Source organism: Rhineura floridana, chromosome 8 (assembly GCF_030035675.1).
Source record: "Rhineura floridana isolate rRhiFlo1 chromosome 8, rRhiFlo1.hap2, whole genome shotgun sequence".
NCBI classification, from domain to species: Eukaryota; Metazoa; Chordata; class Lepidosauria; order Squamata; family Rhineuridae; genus Rhineura; species Rhineura floridana.
In genome coordinates, this window is record NC_084487.1 from 5,984,760 (window position 1) to 6,003,788 (window position 19,029).

Below are 19,029 nucleotides of genomic sequence, written 5' to 3' on the forward strand. Positions count from 1 at the left end.
GGAGCCAGCATGGGTTTGTCAAGAAAAAGTCCTGTCAAACTAATCTCATCTCTTTTTTTGATCGGGTCACTAGCTTAGTAGATGGTGGAAATGCTGTAGATGTCATCTATCTAGATTTCAGCAAAGCGTTTGATAAAGTCCCCCACAACCTTTTGATTAGCAAACTGGTCAAATGCGGACTAGATGGAAATACTGTCAGGTGGATTCACAACTGGTTGGAAAACCGTACTCAAAGAGTGGTCGTCGGTGGCTCTGCTTCGGACTGGAAGGAGGTTTCCAGTGGAGTGCCACAGGGTTCTGTCCTGGGGCTGATACTCTTCAACATTTTTATCAATGACTTAGATGACAGGGTGGAGGGAAGCCTTATGAAGTTTGCGGATGATACGAAACTGGGAGGGATAGCTAACACAACGGAAGACAGGAATAAAATCCAAAGGGACCTGGATAGACTAGAAAATTGGGCTGAAATTAATAAAATGAAATTCAATAAAGACAAATGCAAGATTCTGCATTTAGGCCACAAAAACAAAATGCATGTGTATAGGATGGGAAATACCCAGCTTAGCAGTAGTGCGTGTGAGAAGGACCTTGGAATTGTGGTGGATCGCAAGTTGAACATGACCTAGCAGTGTGATGCTGCGGCAAAAAAGGCAAACGCGGTTTTGGGCTGCATAAACAGAGCTATAGTTTCCAGGTCGAGGGAAGTAATAGTCCCACTATATTCTGCATTAGTCAGGCCTCATCTGGAATACTGCGTTCAGTTCTGGGCGCCTCATTTTAAGAAAGATATAGACAAGTTAGAGCGGTTCAGAAGAGGGCGACGAGGATGATAGCTGGTATGGAGAACAAGTCTTATGAGAAAAGGTTGAAGGAACTTGGCATGTTCAGTCTGGTGAAGAGAAGGCTGAGGGGTGACATGATTGCACTCTTTAAGTACCTGAAGGGCTGTCACATAGAGGAGGGTACAGATTTGTTCTCTGCTGCCCCAGAGGGTAGGACTAGGTCTAATGGTTTTAAGTTGGCGGAGCGTAGATTCAGATTGGACATTAGAAGGAACTTCTTGACAGTAAGGGCAGTTCAGCAATGGAACCGACTGCCTAGGGAGGTGGTGGGATCCCCTTCGCTGGATGTCTTCAAGCAGAGGCTGGACAGCTATCTGCGGGAGATGCTCTAGCTGTGGATTTCCTGCTGTGAGCAGGGGGTTGGACTTGATGGCCTACAAGGCCCCTTCCAACTCTCTGATTCTATGAGGTTGGTTGTTTCATTGTTTTGTTTTACAGTATGATACATTTATTTTGGTTTTTACCAATGTTGTAAGTCGCTTGGAGGCCTTTGGGTAACAAGTGACTATCATCATCATCATCATCATTATCATCTTGACTGCTTTAACAACTTAACTCCTGTCTTCTGCTTTTGATAGCCATGGGGAGAGGGACGCAGACCTACACGGATCCTGACAGCCTCTCCCGCTGCTGGAAATTACTCCTACAAGTGGCAAGCACAACCTGTTCATGTTGTCCTTGTGTTCCTAGGTATTCTTGCATTGACCTTTGCCCTCCTCATGTCGGCCCGGATGGGAATCTTCCAGGAGACCCTCTATAAGAAATTTGGCAAGCACTCCAAGGAAGCCCTTTTTTACAATGTAAGTCTCCATGCCCCTTTTTCATTGTGACCCCAACTGATCTTTCTTTCTTTCTTTCTTTCTTTCTTTCTTTCTTTCTTTCTTTCTTTCTTTCTTTCTTTCTTTCTTTCTTTCCTTCCTTCCTTCCTTCCTTCCTTCCTTCCTTCCTTCCTTCCTTCCTTCCTTCCTTCCTTCCTTCCTTCCTTCCTTCCTTCCTTCCTTCCTTCCTTCCTTTACTTACTTTACTTACTTACTTACTTAAATGGCTTCATAGAAGTTAAACCAAGTATTACACCCGGGGAATGCAATTCAGCAAAAGTTAGATGTGCTGTCGAAATCAGTGTGATTTAGAGTGTGTACTCAGCGGCCCATATAGGTCCACTTTATGCATCCAGAAGAATGGTCATGCTGTTCCTCGAATGTACCAACTGGGGAAGGGGGTTGCATAACCTGAATGTTGCCGCGTGGCTTACCATTCGTGTACGTGAAGTTTTTGTCTTTTAACGGGCCCAGTTTTAGATGTGGTGCTAAGCCAAACCATGGCTTGGTGCGAACAAGCAGATGCACGGGCTCTCAGTGAGAAGATCATGGCTGCTGTGATTCTCTTCCAGTCCTTCCTGCTGTGAGCTAAGCCATGGTTTGGCATAGTGTTGTATCCAAACCCCAGGCTCCCCCAGAAAAACCACAAGTGATAAACCATAGGATACGGGTTCCCAAACTGGTCCACTGGTCCGTGAGCTTCAATCAGGAGGTCTGCGGCATATCCGCATTAAATATTCATATTGATTTTTAATTGTGTTTTTCTTGCTTCTTCTTTTATATGGCATTTTATTCTGTAAAAACTTGAATTCTATGGAATGGGTAGAAATAGTTCATTTTGTAGTCTGTAGCATGAAGCGGCAAAGTCCAGGGACATGATTCTGCCTGTTGTACAGACTGGGCTGAAGTGTATAATGATGGCCTCTTCTCTCGGGGCAGACATCAGATTTCCAAATGCGTGTGTGTTGCATCAGACACTTCAAATTCATCATCTGAAATGTTTTGTAGGAGAGGGCCTGGTGCTTTCCCCTCCATTGCTTCTTAGCGTTCCATTCCTTTTGATTTAGCACAGTTGCGCCTTTCCTTGCCTCGGGGTGAATACACAGGGAGTTGCAAAGGAGGCTTTAGTGCTGCTGTGATTTTTAAATTTTATTTAGCTTCCGTTTGCAGCCCTTTCTTTGTCCAAGGTGTAGCGCTTTATCAACATGACACCCCTGCAAAGTAGATGCGGCTGAGAGAGTGTGACTTCTGCAATTCTGTCTAGTGAGGTTCTGTTGCCGTGTGAGGAATTTGAGCTTGGATGGAGAATTCCCAGTTTTCAAACGTGTGGGTCCTTTGTAATCTTTAAAAGGGGAAGTGCTTTTCTGTTGCGGTTCCGTGGAGGAGGCACCTGTGTCAAATCACTCTGGCCAGCGCTTGCATGTATCTCCCTGGAGCATGGCAATCAAGTCTTTATAACGGGGTGGATAACCTTTAGTTGTTTGTTTCTTTATTACATTTATATACCGCCCCATAGCCGAAGTTCTCTGGGCGGTTTACAACAATTAAAACATTAAAAACAAATATACAGATTTAAAAACACATTTTTAAAAAGCCATTTAAAAACACATGCCAAAATGCCTGGGAGAAGAGGAAAGTCTTGACCTGGTGCCAAAAAGATAACAGTGTTGGTGCCAGGCGCATCTCATCAGGGAGATCATTCCGTTTGTCCCGAGGGATTCATTCCCCGATGGGAAACCCTCCGTGTGAGCAAAAGTGGGTGTGCTCTCTGCCCTGTTGTGGGTAAGCACACACACCTCTCCTCAGCTGATTTTGTGCAGATCAGCTGAGGAGGGGGGTTACCACCCCTTCCTGCTCATCACATGATCTCTCTGATGACCGAGGAGGGGGCTGATATGCATCCCCTTCGAGGTGGTGGGCTGGTGGGTATTGGCGGAGGGAGGCTTAAACCTTTCTCCTTGCTTTTCTACACTTGGTCTACTTCAAGTTTTTTCTTTTTGCCACGGCTGCCACAATTGGTCGGGTCTTGGAGGACCAGAAAAATTTGCTTTCTGGGAGTGTGGATGGGTGAAGCGTGCTCTAGGGCCAGGGGTTAAGCTGGCCATGGTGTGTAGGATCCACTTTTAACAACAAGTCATTCATTTGAAAGTGCAAATGATTCCATCTGCACATTTCCTTTTTATCGAGTCATGGCAGCCTTTGAAAGGCTGTTTGGTACATGCCTAGTTGGGAGTCAAAGTGGTGTAGTAGCAACAGTGTTGGACTAGGACCTCACTCAGGCATGAAGCTCTCAGCCTGACCTACCTCACAGGGTTGTTTTGGGGATATAAGAGGGAGTGGGAGAACCATGTACACCACCTTGAGCTCCTTGGAGGAAAGGTGGGATACAAATGAAGTAGATAAATTATTAGCAATACTGGCTGTTCCATTGGTGACTGAGTTCTCTGTAGGTTTTCTGTGAAGCATACCTCCTCCCAAAGTCCTTGCCTCCTTTCCTCTCGACAGCATGCTCTCCCTATCCCAGGCTTCCTGCTTTTGGCTCCTGACATCTACAAGCACGCTCTGCTCTTCAACAAGTCTGGTAAGTTGGACTCTTCTCTCATTTTTCTCTATGTGCTGACAAAATCATTGTGCTTTACCATGTGTATGTAACAGCCTAATCCAGCATCCTGTTCTCACAATGGCCAGACGGATGGGAAGCCCCCATGCAGAACCTGAGTGCTACAGTGGCTCCAGGTTTCTAGGTCCAAGGAGAAACTGTTGAATTGTAGAAGGGGCCTATAAGGCCATCAAGTCCAACCCCCATCCTGCTCAATGCAGGAATCCAAATTAAAGCATTCCCGATAGGTGGCTGTCCAGCTGCCTCTTGAAGACCTCCAGTGTTGGAGAGCCCACCATCTCCCTAGGTCATTGGTTCCATTGTCATACCACCCTGAGACTTTTTCCTGATGTTCAGTCAAAATCTGGCTTCCTGTAACTTGAGCCTGTTATTCCGTGTCCTGCACTTTGGGACGATCGAGAAGAGATCCCGGCCCTCCTCTGTGTCTCAGCCTTTCAAGTACTTGAACAGTGCTATCATATCTCTCCATTATTGTTTTTGCTATTTTCAGGAGCTGTAATATTGTGACATCTATGGGACTGAGATGTTGTTTTTTGTATGCTTTTATACTTCCTATATTATATTGCTGTTTTATTATTCCTGCTGTTATGAAATTGTTCTTGCGACTCTTGGTTTTGAGATGTTTTGTTGTTTTTTGTGGAAAGGTGGCAAACAAATAAGATGATGATGATTCCCAGCAACTGGTATCCTGAGGCCCCTGAGAGGCAGAGCATAGCCATTGTGGCTTGTAGCTGTTGATAGCCTTGCAGCAGTTACCCTGTCAGAACCTTTTCTGAAAGCCCCCTGGTTTCCTGAAATGACGGTTGCAAGCGCTATGCGCTGCGTTTAAAGGAGAACACCTCCGTTTATGGGCTTCCTCTGTCAACAATGTAGGAACATAGGAAACTGTCTTCTACAGAAGACAGCCTGTTGGTCCATTGAGCTCAGTATTGTCTACACCGTCTGGCAGCAGCTCTGCAAGGTTTCAGGCAGCAACCCCACCTGGAGATGCTGGGGATTCAACCTGGGACCTTCTGGATGGAAACCCGGAGCTTCCCACTTTGGTGATAAACTGTAGGAGCCTATAAGGAAAAAGGAATACATAGATTTGGGGCACCTAGTGGGGTTTGCAGACCATTGTTGGCTATTCTCGTTCCTCCACCCACACCACTTTGACATAAATGGAAATGGATTGCCTTCAAGTCGATCCCGACTTATGGCGACCCTATGAATAGGCATTTCATGGTAAGCGGTATCCAGAGGGGGTTTACCATTGCCTCCCTCTGAGGCTAGTCCTCCCCAGCTGGCTAGGGCCTGCTCAGCTTGCCACAGCTGCACAAGCCAGCCCCTTCCTTGTTCGCAACTGCCAGCTGGGGGGCAACTGGGCTCCTTGGGACACTGCAGCTTGCCCACGGCTGCACAGGTGGCAGGGCACGTAACCCCTAAGCCACTCACTGTGGAGTGATCTTTAGCTGGCCCTTGACACCCAGGAGACACGAGTGGGGATTTGAACTCACAGACTCTGGACTCCCAGCCAGGCTCTCCTCCCCATTGTACTGTACCAGCTGTCATAATGCCTCTTTAAAAAAACGTGTTCTGTTGCATTCTTGTGACATTTCCCTTTAAAGAATAAATCCAGCACCTTTTAAGTTGTAAGACCTATCTCCTTACAAGAGTCTTATTGTAGAAGTGTTTTTCTTGCTATGAAATAAAGAGAACCTCTTAAAGCATTTCCAGGGTGGTGATGGTGCCGGTATCTCAATTGTGCAATCTATAGCTTGGAACAGTTGCATCTTTATTTTTTGATGCATGAAGCTTGGCTTGGGCTTATTTTCCCTTCCAAGATCCCCTGTAGCATATAATTGCCACTGACTAACCTCCTGCGTACTTTGATCCCTGTCTGGGGGCAGTGGAGGCAGTCTTGACCTTCTTCTGTTTCATGTAACACACACACACACACACACAGCACTGAAAATCAGCAGTGTCAGATCGCTTGCACATGCGCGCACACACATATGGATCACTTGCATGATAAATCTCCTGTTCTCGACAGTGGGACTTCCCAACTGATGGCCACAGGGGATCTGAGTAATGCTTCTGTCATGATTAACCCAAACCTTAGACTACAATGCACTGCAGTTGGCAAGCAGCAAAGAAGCTTATTTGAGTGTCTAATTTTTATTCTTGGCCCATGACTTTAATCATTTATTTGCAGCCTATTTCATAACTTGGATGCACGATTCACAGCATTGATTTGGTTGTCCATTTCATAACTTTACTTGCACGATCCCTCTAACATAATATACCTGTCTATAGTGTTTGTTTCAGCTGTTGAGTGGCTTGTCTAGGACAGCAGCCCCCCTGACCCCGACACCCCAGGCGCTTCCCTGGGTCACGTGCCCCTAAATCTGGCCCAGGCTCCAGCAGCCAGTCAGCTGTAGCTCAATAGGAGAGTCCTCGCTTTACATATGACAGCTCCAGGTTGGGTTAATAGAACTGAGAAGAGGCTGCCACCTTGGAAGGGATGTGGGGGAGGCATTGCCAGTGAGGAGGGCCTCAGGTGGGCCTCAGGAGGAGTGCCAGCCTTATTCCACACCAGTGGTGTAGTCGTCCAGGGTTTCAGGGGGACTTGGACCCCTTACTTTTTTGGGAGCAGGGTCCCTATGTCTCCAAAATGCTACTTGCTAATCAGCATGAAAGGAGAGTGTGTTAGCCACTGAGAAGAGTCTTCTAACATGCTTCCTTGTCCTTTCCTGCTTGTTGGAGCCAATCGGAGTGAAAGGAGGTGAGTCAGCCACTGAGAAGACCCTTCTCAATAGCTAACACTCTCTCTTTCATGCTTATTGGCTCCTAGGGACACCTGTTGTTGTGGGAGAAGGCATTAACAAGGATCTCATTCTCGACTCAGTAGCTAAAAAGAGTGTGTGTGACTGTGACTATCATGAAGAGGCCTTGCACTTCTGAATTTGCCACTGCACTAGTGTCACACATGTGGCAGATATGAGTAAGTGGCCTGAAGGCCTTCCAAGAGCAGAGCATCAGTTAGCATGGTTGGGGTTGCGGGAAGGGCCGTAGCTCACTGGTAGAGCTTCTGCTTAGCATGAAGAAGGTCCACGGTTCAATGCATGGCATCTCCAAGCATGTCCCCTGCCTGAAATCCTGGAGAGCCGCTACCAGCAGGGTGGACAGCGCTGAGCTAGATGGACCAGGGGTGTGGCTCTGTCTAAGGCAGCTTCCTGCATTCCCATCCATCCGGATAATGTGCCCCTTTTTCAATCCAAGCAGATTTCTCCTGATGATTTCCTGGTGTGTGGCTTTTAAATAACGGGGGCTTAATTTTCAGTTGTGTCTCTTCCCCCATCCTTGACATTTGAGCCAAGGGTGACTAAGGATAGGAAGAGGCCTGCATGGTTATGTGCCATGTATTTTCACCCTACGGCAATACTACTCTGAACATGCCCGATCTTGTCTGATCTTGGAAGCTAAGCAGGGTCAGGCCTGGTTAGTACTTGGATGGGAGACCGCCTGGGAATACCGGGTGCCGTAGGCTCAGAGGAAAGCAATGGGTGAATACCTCTTACCATGAAAACCCTATGTGTGTGTATATACGTCTGGGATTTGGGAAATGAGGAATCCTAGGCTTGCTTTTTCCTACCCAAACTGAAGATATGGCCTTTCTTTTAACTTCTTCAGGCCACCTAGCTTATTAAGAAACAATCCTAAGCATTTTAGCATTTTGGAATGAGGTTCATACTTACCAAGCCAATGCTGGAGCCCAAATCCTGTTGTCTGCAGTTGGGTGAGTGTGTATGATGGACAGGAGGTGTGGCTGCATTAACAGAAGTATAGTTTCCAAATTGTGTGGTTCTCCTCTATTCAGCATTGGTCAGGCCTCATCTTGAGTACTGCGTCCAGTTCTGGACACCACACTTTAAGAAGGATGCATACAAACTGGAACAGGTTCAGAGGAGGGCAACAAGGATGATCAAGGTACTGGAAACAAAGCCCTATGAGGAGAGACTGAAAGAGACTGAAAGAACTGGGCATGATTATCCTTGAGAAGAGAAAACTCTTCAAGCACTTAAGAGGTTGCCACACAGAGGAGGGCCAGGATCTCTTCTCAATCATCCCAGATTGCAGGACACGGAATAATGGGCTCAAGTTGCAGGAAGCTAGATTTCAAATGAACATCAGGATAAATGCCCTAACTGTTAGAGAGGTAAGACAATGGAACCAATGACCTGGGGAGGTAGTGGGCTGTCCAACACTGGAGGCCTTCAAAAGGCAGCTGGACAGCCACCTGTATGATGTGCTTTAATTTGGACTCCTGCAATGAGCAGGGGGTCAGACTCGATGGGCTTATAGGCCCCTTCCAGCTACTAGTCTATGATTCTATGTGCGTCAGAGAAAATGAGTGTTAGAACAACTTGATCATCATAACTTACGGCTATTATCCAATTCATTCTGACTTGGAGGAGACCCTCTGAAACTGGAAGACTTACTTAGAGTATGGCTGATGTTAGATATTCCCCTTAATATATCGTTGTCTGGGCTAATGTTGGCTGTGATTTTATTTATTCTGTAAGTGAGTTTTAATGTATTTCTGTACTCTCCTTTGTGCTGTTTGCATGGAAGCTGGTAGAGAAATATATTTAATAAATAATATTAAATTTTATTTATTTATTTATTTATTTATTAAATTTATATACCGCCCGACTAGCAATAGCTCTCTGGGTGGTGAACATAAAACAGCATAAAAATACAATAAATAACAAAACAATACGAAAATACAAGCAACAATCCAACACAATAAACATTTTTAAAATTAAATCAGTGTAACTTAAAATGCTTCAGAGAATAGGAAGGTTTTGACCTGGCGCCGGAAGGAGAGCAGAGTCGGCGCCAGGCGTACTTCCTCAGGGAGACTGTTCCATAGTTCGGGGGCCACCACTGAGAAGGCCCTAGATCTTGTCATCACCCTCCGGGCCTCCCTGTGAGTTGGAACCCGGAGGAGGGCCTTCGTAGCAGAACGTAGTGCACGGGCCGGTTCATATCGGAAGAGGCGTTATATTTATACTATATATAGTATAAGAATAAAATAAATAATAGGAGGAAGAAATGATTTGAAACACCTTTTGATAATCGATCCAGGACTAGACTAGATTTTTACCATCTTTTACGTGTATTTCATTACTTGGGTATTTCATTACTTGGGTAGGTGACCCCATGTCATGAGTGTCTGTAACTTGGGGAAAGTGCAGCTGGGATGTCATGCCTTTTTGGGGCCACCTTAACACTTCCCACCATAATTTTCAAAGAAAAGCACTGCTGTTGTGACGTCCACATTTGTTCTCTTTTCTCACCCTGCTAAGTATGCCTGGTATGTTGTGTTCTCTCTCTCTCATAACTTTTCACTGTGATTTAGCAGCAGTTTAAACAGCTTGCAGGAAGCTCAGACTTTTCCATTAATGTTATCCATTACTGGCTCATCATGGCTGCTTCTGATGTTTGCTGACGTTGGTGGCTCCTTGGGCCAAGGATCCTGACTTAATTGGCAGCAGATCTGTGAAAAGCTCGCTGCCTGTCTCTTGTGGATGCCGTCTGCTGAGTCAGACCACTGGAAAGACCAAGAGTTGTCTGGAAATGGCTGACAGTCTTCCGGCTCACTAAACTGGCTCACTTACTTATTTTGAGTAAACGTGTTATTTACATTCAGTCTGTTCTGTGTGTTTACACATAAAATAAATAGCTGGGTGTAAAAATGTACGTCAAATTTCTGTTACATAATTGGACAGGATATACAGATATAATGTTCCCAGTAATGAGTATGGTTCTGCATTATCTTGCACTTTGTTATGCCAATTCATAATGAAAGCACTCCATTTCTCCACAAAAAGGGTTAAATCAGATTGTCTGCCTTCTCTAACTCTATACCGTATTTGTTAGCTTACCCATGGAAAGAATATCCCTTATCTTAACAGTCTGTTCTTCCAAAGCTGGTGTTTTCATTTCTTCCAGTTGTGATAAATAATTGTTTGGCAACCATTAGTAAATGGTGAGCTAAGTCTCTATCCACTGCTAACACTATATCTTTAATGCAACATAAATAACATAATTAAAGGGTCTGTCAACAGTCTATATCCCGTTATTATGTCAATTTTACTTTTATTTTGATGCAAAATTTCTTGGGACAACCCCCCTCCCTAAAAATATGATGCATCCCAGCATTTGTTGGTTTGCATCTCCAACATGATATTAGCTGCACTATAAACATGGCTGAGCAGGGTTAAATACCAACAGAGCCAGACTGGCGCTTTTTAAGACACAGGCGGACTGCAGGGGAGAACAGCTGCCTTTGCGGCCTGCGTTCTGGCTTCTAGGAAGCACGTGCGGCTCTGGTGGCCCTCCAGATGTTGCTGGGTTTGGTCTCCCATCAGCCCTGACTGTTGGCCATGCTGGTTGGGGCGCATGCGAACTGCGAATCCAGCAACATCTGGAGCTCCCCATCCTTGCACTCGGTGAATCCTAAGAAACATCTGCTGCTGGAATTGTAGACTAGATGGATCCTTGGTCTGACCCGGTGGAAATCTTCTTGCGTTTAATAATGTCCCTCTGCAGGGCATGTAAGAATACTTGCAGGCAGGGCAGAGGGAGGTGGGTGGGCAGTCTGGTGGAGGTTTGCTCTCTGAAGCTGCCCAAAGACAAAGGATCCCTCACTGTTCTCTTCTGTTGCAGAACTCTTCCAAGTTCCAGGCACTGGGCTCAGCTTGCCTGTTATGTGGTTCTACCTCATCATGAACATCATAACTCAGTATCCTTTTTGTACAGGCTCAGTGGCCAGCAAGCCTTTCATGCTGGTTTTATTTATTTATTTATTTATTTATTATTTGATTTATATCCCGCCCTTCCTCCCAGCAGGAGCCCAGGGCGGCAAACAGAAGCGCTAAAACACTTTAAAACATCATAAAAAAATACATTAAAACAAAACAACATTAAAAACATTTTTAAAAAGCTTTAAAAACATCTTTTTAAAAAAGGGTTGAAAACATTATTTAAAAAAAAATATTAACAAGCAATTCTGACACAGACGTAGACTGGGATAGGTCTCGACTTAAAAGGCTTGTTGAAAGAGGAAAGTCTTCAAAAAGGCGCCGAAAAGATAGCAGAGATGGCGTGATGATAGCAGAGATGATGTGCAGCAAATTTTCTCAGACTTCCCTGGCTGGCACATGGGTTTGCCGAATCTCGTACCTTGCCTTGAGAACTAATTTTTCATTAGATAAAGCCCTCATTTGGATGCTTACTCTTGCCTTTGCATGGTTGAGGAGTGGCTCAGCCGTGGGTGAGCTATGGCAGTGCCCAGGATGTGCAAATTTCCTTCTTTAAAATAAGACTTTGGGGGAGAAAGGAAAGAGATCAAGCACATAGGCCAGCCTTTCCCAATCTTTGGGTCCCCAGATGCTGCTGGAGTACAGCTCCCATCAGCCCCAGCCAGCATGGCCAATGGTCAGGAATTATGGGAACTGTAGTCCAGCAAAATCTGGGGACCCAACTGTTGGGAAAGTTTGACACAGGCCATCATGTGGAGGGCTGAGCTCATTCTTGAAAACTGTGTCCTCCTCTACTGCACAAATTAATTGCTAAAGTGTCTGAACCGGTGCATATTCTGCTTCAGCTGTGCAGCCCAAAATGAGTTAACCACACATTTTGATGCAGAGAATCAGATGGATAATCTGTTCCCAAATTGCTCACATTGTGTTATAAATTACTGACTGTATGAGGGAAGGAATGTATTGTGTTTTGCATTTAAAAAGTTAGACCAAGCTCATCAGTGAGCTCTGTGTCCTTTATCAAAATTTTACTTTTTGTTTTTATAGATAAAAACACATACAAATATAATATTTACATCAAGTAGCTAGTTGTAAAAGAAAAAGTGGGAAACTATTTAGAAAAAAAAATTAGACTGGTTCAGATGTAATGCTAAACCATGGTTTATTGTGATGGGGACAAGCCTAGAGGAGCTGTGGCCTCTTGCACTCTTTCCCTTCTCTATCATCCTCTGCTGTAGAGGAGTTTGGAAACTTCCCCTGGATTATGAAGATGGCTTACCATAGTTTAAGGTTAACCACACCTGAAGTTTTGGACGTAACACTAAACCGTAGTTAATCTAAAATGGAAGTGAAAGCTTCCAAGCTCATTGCAGCCATGCCAGGAGAGGAGAGTAGGGGGAGCCCATGAGCCCGAAGCTTGCTGCTTATCCGTGGTTTTGCGCTCTGTGTGAACCAGGCCTTTTACCCTTCCCGAGTCATGGAGAAAATCCAATTTAGACAACCATAGGAGAGTTAATATTTTCATCTTGACTTTGTCCTGCCTGAACATATTTTTTTCCAGGAGTCCTCAAGAAAATTTCATTCTTCCATGGATAACTGAATTGCATTAAAATAAACCAGAACGGGCACATATAATTGCAATTATCTTGTTCATCATTGTAACAAACATTATTTTTCTTGAGCCCTTTCCACCCCAGAGCTGGGTTTCCAATATTTTGCTAACAATGTTCTGGCTGCTCATTACATGCTGGGTCATGAGCATTTTGCATTTCCAATTCTGAACTTCTGTGGGCTCATCCAAGATAACTGTTCCAGCCCAAAGACCTCTCCTATCTGTAGGGCTCTGTGCCCTTTTATGCAGCCAACAAACCCTTGTTGCCTGCACAAAGACTCCCATCCCCAGCATCTCTCTCCAAAACACATTTTCCCCTCCATTTAAAAATGTGGAGATGCCTATAAAACCCTCTTACTCACATGCTGGCCCAAAACTTGCATCCTCTTTCCCTTCGCTGGGGATCCTTTGCTGTGTTGTTGTTGTTTTTGCCCCCTTAACTCTGCCCTCTCCCTCAGATACGTTTGCATACGTGGAGTCTTCATCTTGACCACGGAGTGCACCTCCCTGACAGTCACGCTGGTGGTGACGCTGCGGAAGTTCGTCAGCCTCATTTTCTCCATCCTGTACTTCAGGAACCCCTTCACTGTCTGGCACTGGATAGGCACCCTCTTTGTCTTTGTGGGGACTCTGATGTACACGGAAGTGTGGAACAATCTTGGGCCTCTTCTGGACCGGAAGGGAAAGGAGGAAGAGGAGGTGAAGAAGCAGGAGTGACAATGGATACCTCCGCCTGGCAAAGAGGATGGGTTCTGTGCTGAAAGGTGGGCCGATCCTGGCTTGACTTCTCCTCTATGGTGCAGAGCTGCAGAAGATTCCCTTCTCATGGAAGTGAGGGGTTGATTTTTGTAATACAAAAATAACTGATTTTGGCTATGCCAAGCGGACGGACGAGTCCCGTGGAATGGGGAAGGGGGGGTCCTCTCTCTTTTAATTTTGTTGTAGCTGCTGAGGTAACAAACCAAACGTGGATGAGGTGAAACCTGCCGTGGCTCTGCTCCAGACAGGTCTAATTTTTGTCCCATGTGTGTTTTGGTGCCACCCACCCGTTAAGATGACAGCTGTCACGCAGTGTGGTTTGCGCATCAGCAATTCAGGGTGAGAGGCTTTAAGGCCCAGTCGCCATCTTGAAAAACCAAAAGGACGTTGGGTAAGGAAGGCCAGATTGCTGCACCCCAAAGTTGCCACAAGGTGACTTGTATACCCCTCTACGTTTTCTTATTTTGAGTGCAACCTCACAGAGGCCCATCTGCACAATACATTTAAAGCACTGCGATACCACTTTAAGCAATCATGGCTTCCCCAAAGAATCCTGGGAACTGTAGTATAAGAGTGCCAAGAATTATTGGGAGACCCCTATTCCCCTCATAGAGCTATGGTTCCTGGGGTTCCCTGTGAAGTAGGATTGACGGTTAAACCACTCTGGGAATTGTAGCTTTGTGAGGGGAATAGGGGTCTCCTGAAAACTTTCAGCACCCTTCACAAACTACAGATCCCAGGATTCTTTGGGGGAAGTCATGACTGCATAAAGTGGTATGACACTGCTTTAAATGTGCAGTGCGGATGGCGCCGGAATGGGAGGTGGTGTTCAGCACGGTGGATCAAGCCCTTGACTCAAGGCTTGCTCCTGTGGTGATGGTGGGTAACCTCTCTTGCAACAGAAGTGTACCTGCGGTGAGATTATTCACCACTCGAAAGCTTGTTGCAATGACTGTAACATCATAAAACAACCGTGTAAAGATTTAAGTCAAATACTGTCGACTTTCTGCAGGGCTCTGATGAGGGCAAATCTTAACGGCTTGTCCTCATGCGCTGCTTTTTGATACTTCTGAAGAGGATATAGCTAGCTAGTGCAGATACTATTCAAAGCTTACTTTCAGAGTAGGAATTGGGTGCTAGTCTGGTGATTCAAATCTTTAGCATGTGGATGTTCTGCTAAGAAACGTACATGGCCCAAAACTGGTTCTGTGTTGATTGGGTTGACCAACGGTCTAGTTCTCACTGAGGTGGGAAACCTGTCGTCCTATGTGGTAAACACAAGACACAGGTTGGGGCCCGCATCACTGAAAGCTACTCCCTATCAACCTGCTCCCCCCAAAAAACCCTCTCCATATGGAAAACTAGATGCCAGGGAAAAGAGTTCTAATCTAGCCTTTACCCTACCGTGATATGCAAGGTCTTTTTTTCTCAGGAGGGGTAGGGAAGAATTCTAACCTATATTTTGCTCTGACGATGCTTGTTTTCTTTCTGCAAGGAATTATCTTTTGTAGAAAGAACCAGGCACAAATTCTGGGTGCATTTTGGTCAACATTGATTTTGCCCTATAATATTTTCTTGTAAGTGGGGACCCTCCCAGATCTTTGGAAAAACTTGGGGACAGAACAGTGGGCATATGGAAGCCTCTTTAGACTTCTTTCCCAGGAGGCACTTCAAAGTCTGTTACCACAAGGCAGTTCTGCTTCAGCGGTGACTTCCAGAGCAGTCAGGCTGTTTTCTGGGTCTAGCTACCTTTCTCCAGATCTAGTTCCAGGTTTGATGGGGGGGGGGGCTCTGGTGGGATGACTCCTACTTCAGCGGATTCTGAAGGTGGCCAACAGCAACACTCCGATTTGGCACAAGGCCGTGGTGAGCCATCATTAGTATTTCCCACAGTGCCTCTGACATAGTGTCTCTCTGGGGCATTGTGGGAAATGAAAATGGCAGCTTCCAGAGCCAGCTGCCTTTTAAAAGGAGGGCTCGAGGCATGCCTCAGAGGTGGACCCTGCTGGGGCCCTGGGAGCTGCCCTACTATGCCTCCTGCTGATGCCGGCCTGGTCTTTCACCTTGGTGAACAAGTGACACATAGACTTGGTTCACACGTAGCAACAAACCATATTTTGCCATTGCATGCCAGAGCCTTGTTCTCCCCCCCCTGCCCTGAGTTCCAGTTCCACCCTGTGCTTCCTCTTATGACAAACTTACATGTCAGAATTTGGAAGCCATGATCAGATTGGTTTCCAGTTCTGCTTTTCAGGCAAACTTATGGCAAGCCAATAAAAAAAAAAAAGTACGGGGGAAGAGAACCGGCCACGAAACAAGAAAAGTACCCTCCAGCTGCTTGAAAGCCTATTTTATGTTTTAAAAATTGTAAAAATATTTTTAACACAAACTAACATAGTAGTTTTATCTCCTGCTTATTTAGTATGACTATGAGAATGCCTGATCCATGACACTTCACTGTCTTGTTTCCTGTGCATCTTGCTTGTATCGTTACATATTGCCCTGCCTCAGGCAAGGCTTTGTTCTGAAACATGCCAGGCCTGGAATAAACCTTATTTCAAGCACCTGCAGTTTTTCTGTTCCTCCCAATTTAAAAACAAAAGAGGAAGCAGAAAAGGGATCTTATCCTATGAGGGAACCCACAAGGAGGCTGAGGTCCCTTCATGTAGCGCCAAGCTGTGGTTTGGCTCTGCATCTGAACTCACCCCCATCATTGTCAGGACGAGTTTGCCTGGAAATGCAGACGCCTGCCTCCTTACAGTTTGGAACATGACTTTTGAACAACCGGGGGAGCTTTTCAGGGACGCAAGCTCGAAACAGGAACTGTGGGGAAATCCATAGTTGCTACCTTTTTAAAACAATTTTTAGAAAAGTGTTTTCCAGCCTAGTTTCTAACCATGGCAGATTGTGGTTGTTCTCAGAAGGGGCCAGCGTAAGAGTGGGGAGCCTGTGGCCTACGAGTTGTTGCTGGACCACACCTCCCATCGGCCTTGTCTGTTGGCCATTCTGTTGTGGGCTGATGGGAGTTGGAGGCCAAGAGCCACGCCTGGGCTAATGGTCTTTAATGCAGAACATCTCTCAGAATGGCAATTCACAGAGCTCCTTAGAAGAAGCTATGGCAATTCAAGGGTGATAGCATGAATGTGCCCAGAAGATGCTGATGTGAGAGAAGAGCAAGAATATGGTGGCCCATCCCGTGTTGAAGTAGGGGTTACCACCCACATCAACCAACGAGCCCAGGCCTCTGCTCAAAGGATGGGTCTCTTCACATGAGTAGATCTGGCCTTTGAGGTGCAGCAAAAAACAGGTGCCAGGTCAGCCAGCCTGGTTAGGTTGGCCTCATTCAGTGTTGGCGTAGGTGTTACTTCCCAGGTGCTTTTTCGCTGCTGTTCTGTTGGTCAGTGCTCGAAATGCCAAGTTGAGACCCTGGCCTTGAGGGACAGAAATGGGAATAGGAAGCATTTGTGAACGGAGAGAAGTCTCCATCCAGTTCTTAACAGGGTTCCTATTCATTTACTCCAGGTGTGGGGAAACTTTAGCCCTCCAGATGTTCCTGAGCTACAACTCCCATGTTTCCTTGCCATTCGCCAGGCTTGGTGGAGCTGATGGGAGTTGTAGTTCATCAACATCTGGAGGGCCAAGGATTCTCCACACCTGATTTAGTGTGGCAATATTTGCCTGTCAAGTTATTTGCGAAAAGCTGTGTAGCTTCTCTCTCCCAATACAGCGTCACCACTCTGGACAATTCTGTGAAATGGATGATAACTTGCGTTATACAGAGTTGGTGAATGTCTGGGTAGTGCCTCATTCTAATCCATTATGCTACACTGGTCCTCTTGGGTATCTGTAAAGGATTTTTGTGTATTAAGCTTTTTTTTTAGTTAGCATTTTCACCATGTTTATGCGTATTTATCTGTAATTCTTGTGTTTACAAGCCAGTTTGAATGTTATCTTTTAGTGCTGTAAATAGGAAGAGAGATTGTTTTTCTTTCCCATGTTTGGTACATCTGAATGTTTGGTCACAGGTTGCATTTTAGTTCTCATGTGTGCTAGGCAATGCCTTATGCACAGCAGTAAACGTGCATCCTATTGTCCTGACATCCTGGTGTGCTCAGGAGCTGCTTTTGTGCACTTTTGAATGCAGGTCTGTTGGGAATTTGTACTTGTGCTTGTGTGCACTGCTTCGATTTGCAAAAGATATATTTCCATGAATACTCATGGCTGGAATAGTCTCCTGCGACAGCAGAAGCAGAATGTGTGAACTGCTTCGGCCCCCATCTCTTCCTCTGATGCTCACATCCCACAAGGGCTGGTGTTGGGCAGATGTGCAGCTTTGTAATGAAATGCATCACCTGTCCCTTGGAGTGCTAGCTGTCGCTGTCATCAGCAGGTGCAGAGGACAGGTGAGTGTGCTCAGTCTCACAATTTAGGTGCTGCCTGCCAAAGACAATGGGTGTCTCTCTTATTGTCATTAAATTTGTTTTGCTAAGGGTTCCCCCACCTCCAATGACAGCAATTAGGGAATTAGGATTTTAGATGTTTCTTTTAGCAAGCCCTACCTCACCTCCTCACATAATTCCCATTGTTGCTTTGCAGGGGGATGAGGGCATGGGCGGGAAGCGCAGGGCAAAGGCCTTGCTTGTGGGTTAATGGACTGGAGCATAAACATCCCAGTGTTTTGAGAAACAAGCTTTATTAAACACTTGAAAAGACTATCAGTGACTTGAACAAACAAGAAGATGTGAGCTTCCTGCTTGCTGACTGGAAATGGGGAGAATTTGTACCATTAAATAAATACCTTTATTACAAAGAGGCATAGTCTAGTTTATTTCATGAACCCTCTTCCTCCCGCCCTGCCACCCATTTATTGAGCAGTCATTCTAATTTGCTTGCACAAAGCTTCCGCGGAGGTTGAATTATATTTGGTGTTGAGCATTAGTTCAGATATCTTTGCGGGGGGAGGGGTTGCAGCAACGAGCGTTCACTTTGATCTGCTTGCAGGTTAGTGTTTATACGCCTCCCCGTTAATCATTTCATTCCACACTTCTCAGTGCATTCCACCATCACTTTCCTAACCACAAAAAGTCTGTTTCTTTTTTAAAAAAAAGATTTGTTGCTCTAGGGCCAGAGTGCTTTAATCCACTTTAATTGCGCAAACCTACGTTTCCCAATATGCACTTGAATCTATCCTGCAAACTCCTGAAAGTCTGGAGGGGCCCTGAAACTGGCTGTAAATGTAGCTCTGAGTTGGATTTCATCATTAAGGTATGTGTCCCCTCTCAGCCTGACCTCCTACATGTATGTATTTAGACTAGTGAGAGTTCTGCCAAAAGGGCCATAAATATAGGTGGTAACCAAAGGTGGGTGGGTGGGTGGGTGCCCAGTCTACCCTTCCTTTTCCTGCTCTTGGCTGGATTTGGGGGCTGCCTCTCTTTCCCAAGGCTTGCATTACCAGACTGTGTCCTTGGAGGAAGGGAGGAATATAATAAATAAATAATAAAAAAGTGCATCTTACCAGACCATCTTAATTTAGAGTTATCATCCAGCTAAATTATTTATTTATTTATTT

At 45.5% G+C, this 19,029-nt stretch overlaps 1 protein-coding gene and 1 non-coding gene across 5 annotated transcripts in view; both read left to right on the top strand.

Moving 5' to 3' along the window:
- The window catches only part of SLC35B4 (solute carrier family 35 member B4), a 41,688-nt gene extending 23,415 nt beyond the window's left edge, over positions 1-18,273 (top strand). For 3 of the 4 annotated variants that reach the window (XM_061638080.1, XM_061638079.1, XM_061638081.1), the window contains exons 7-10: positions 1,533-1,642; positions 4,166-4,241; positions 10,995-11,070; positions 13,160-18,273. In XM_061638080.1, coding sequence (XP_061494064.1) covers positions 1,533-1,642; positions 4,166-4,241; positions 10,995-11,070; positions 13,160-13,418 — 521 coding nt within the window. In that variant the 3' untranslated portion in view covers positions 13,419-18,273. The remainder of the gene's footprint in view (positions 1-1,532; positions 1,643-4,165; positions 4,242-10,994; positions 11,071-13,159) is intronic. The other variant, XM_061638082.1, reaches the window with a different exon arrangement.
- On the top strand, positions 7,691-7,809 carry LOC133363542 (5S ribosomal RNA). Its single transcript, XR_009757709.1, has one exon. It is a non-coding gene; the product is annotated as a 5S ribosomal RNA (ribosomal RNA).
- Positions 18,274-19,029: the final 756 nt, after the last annotated feature.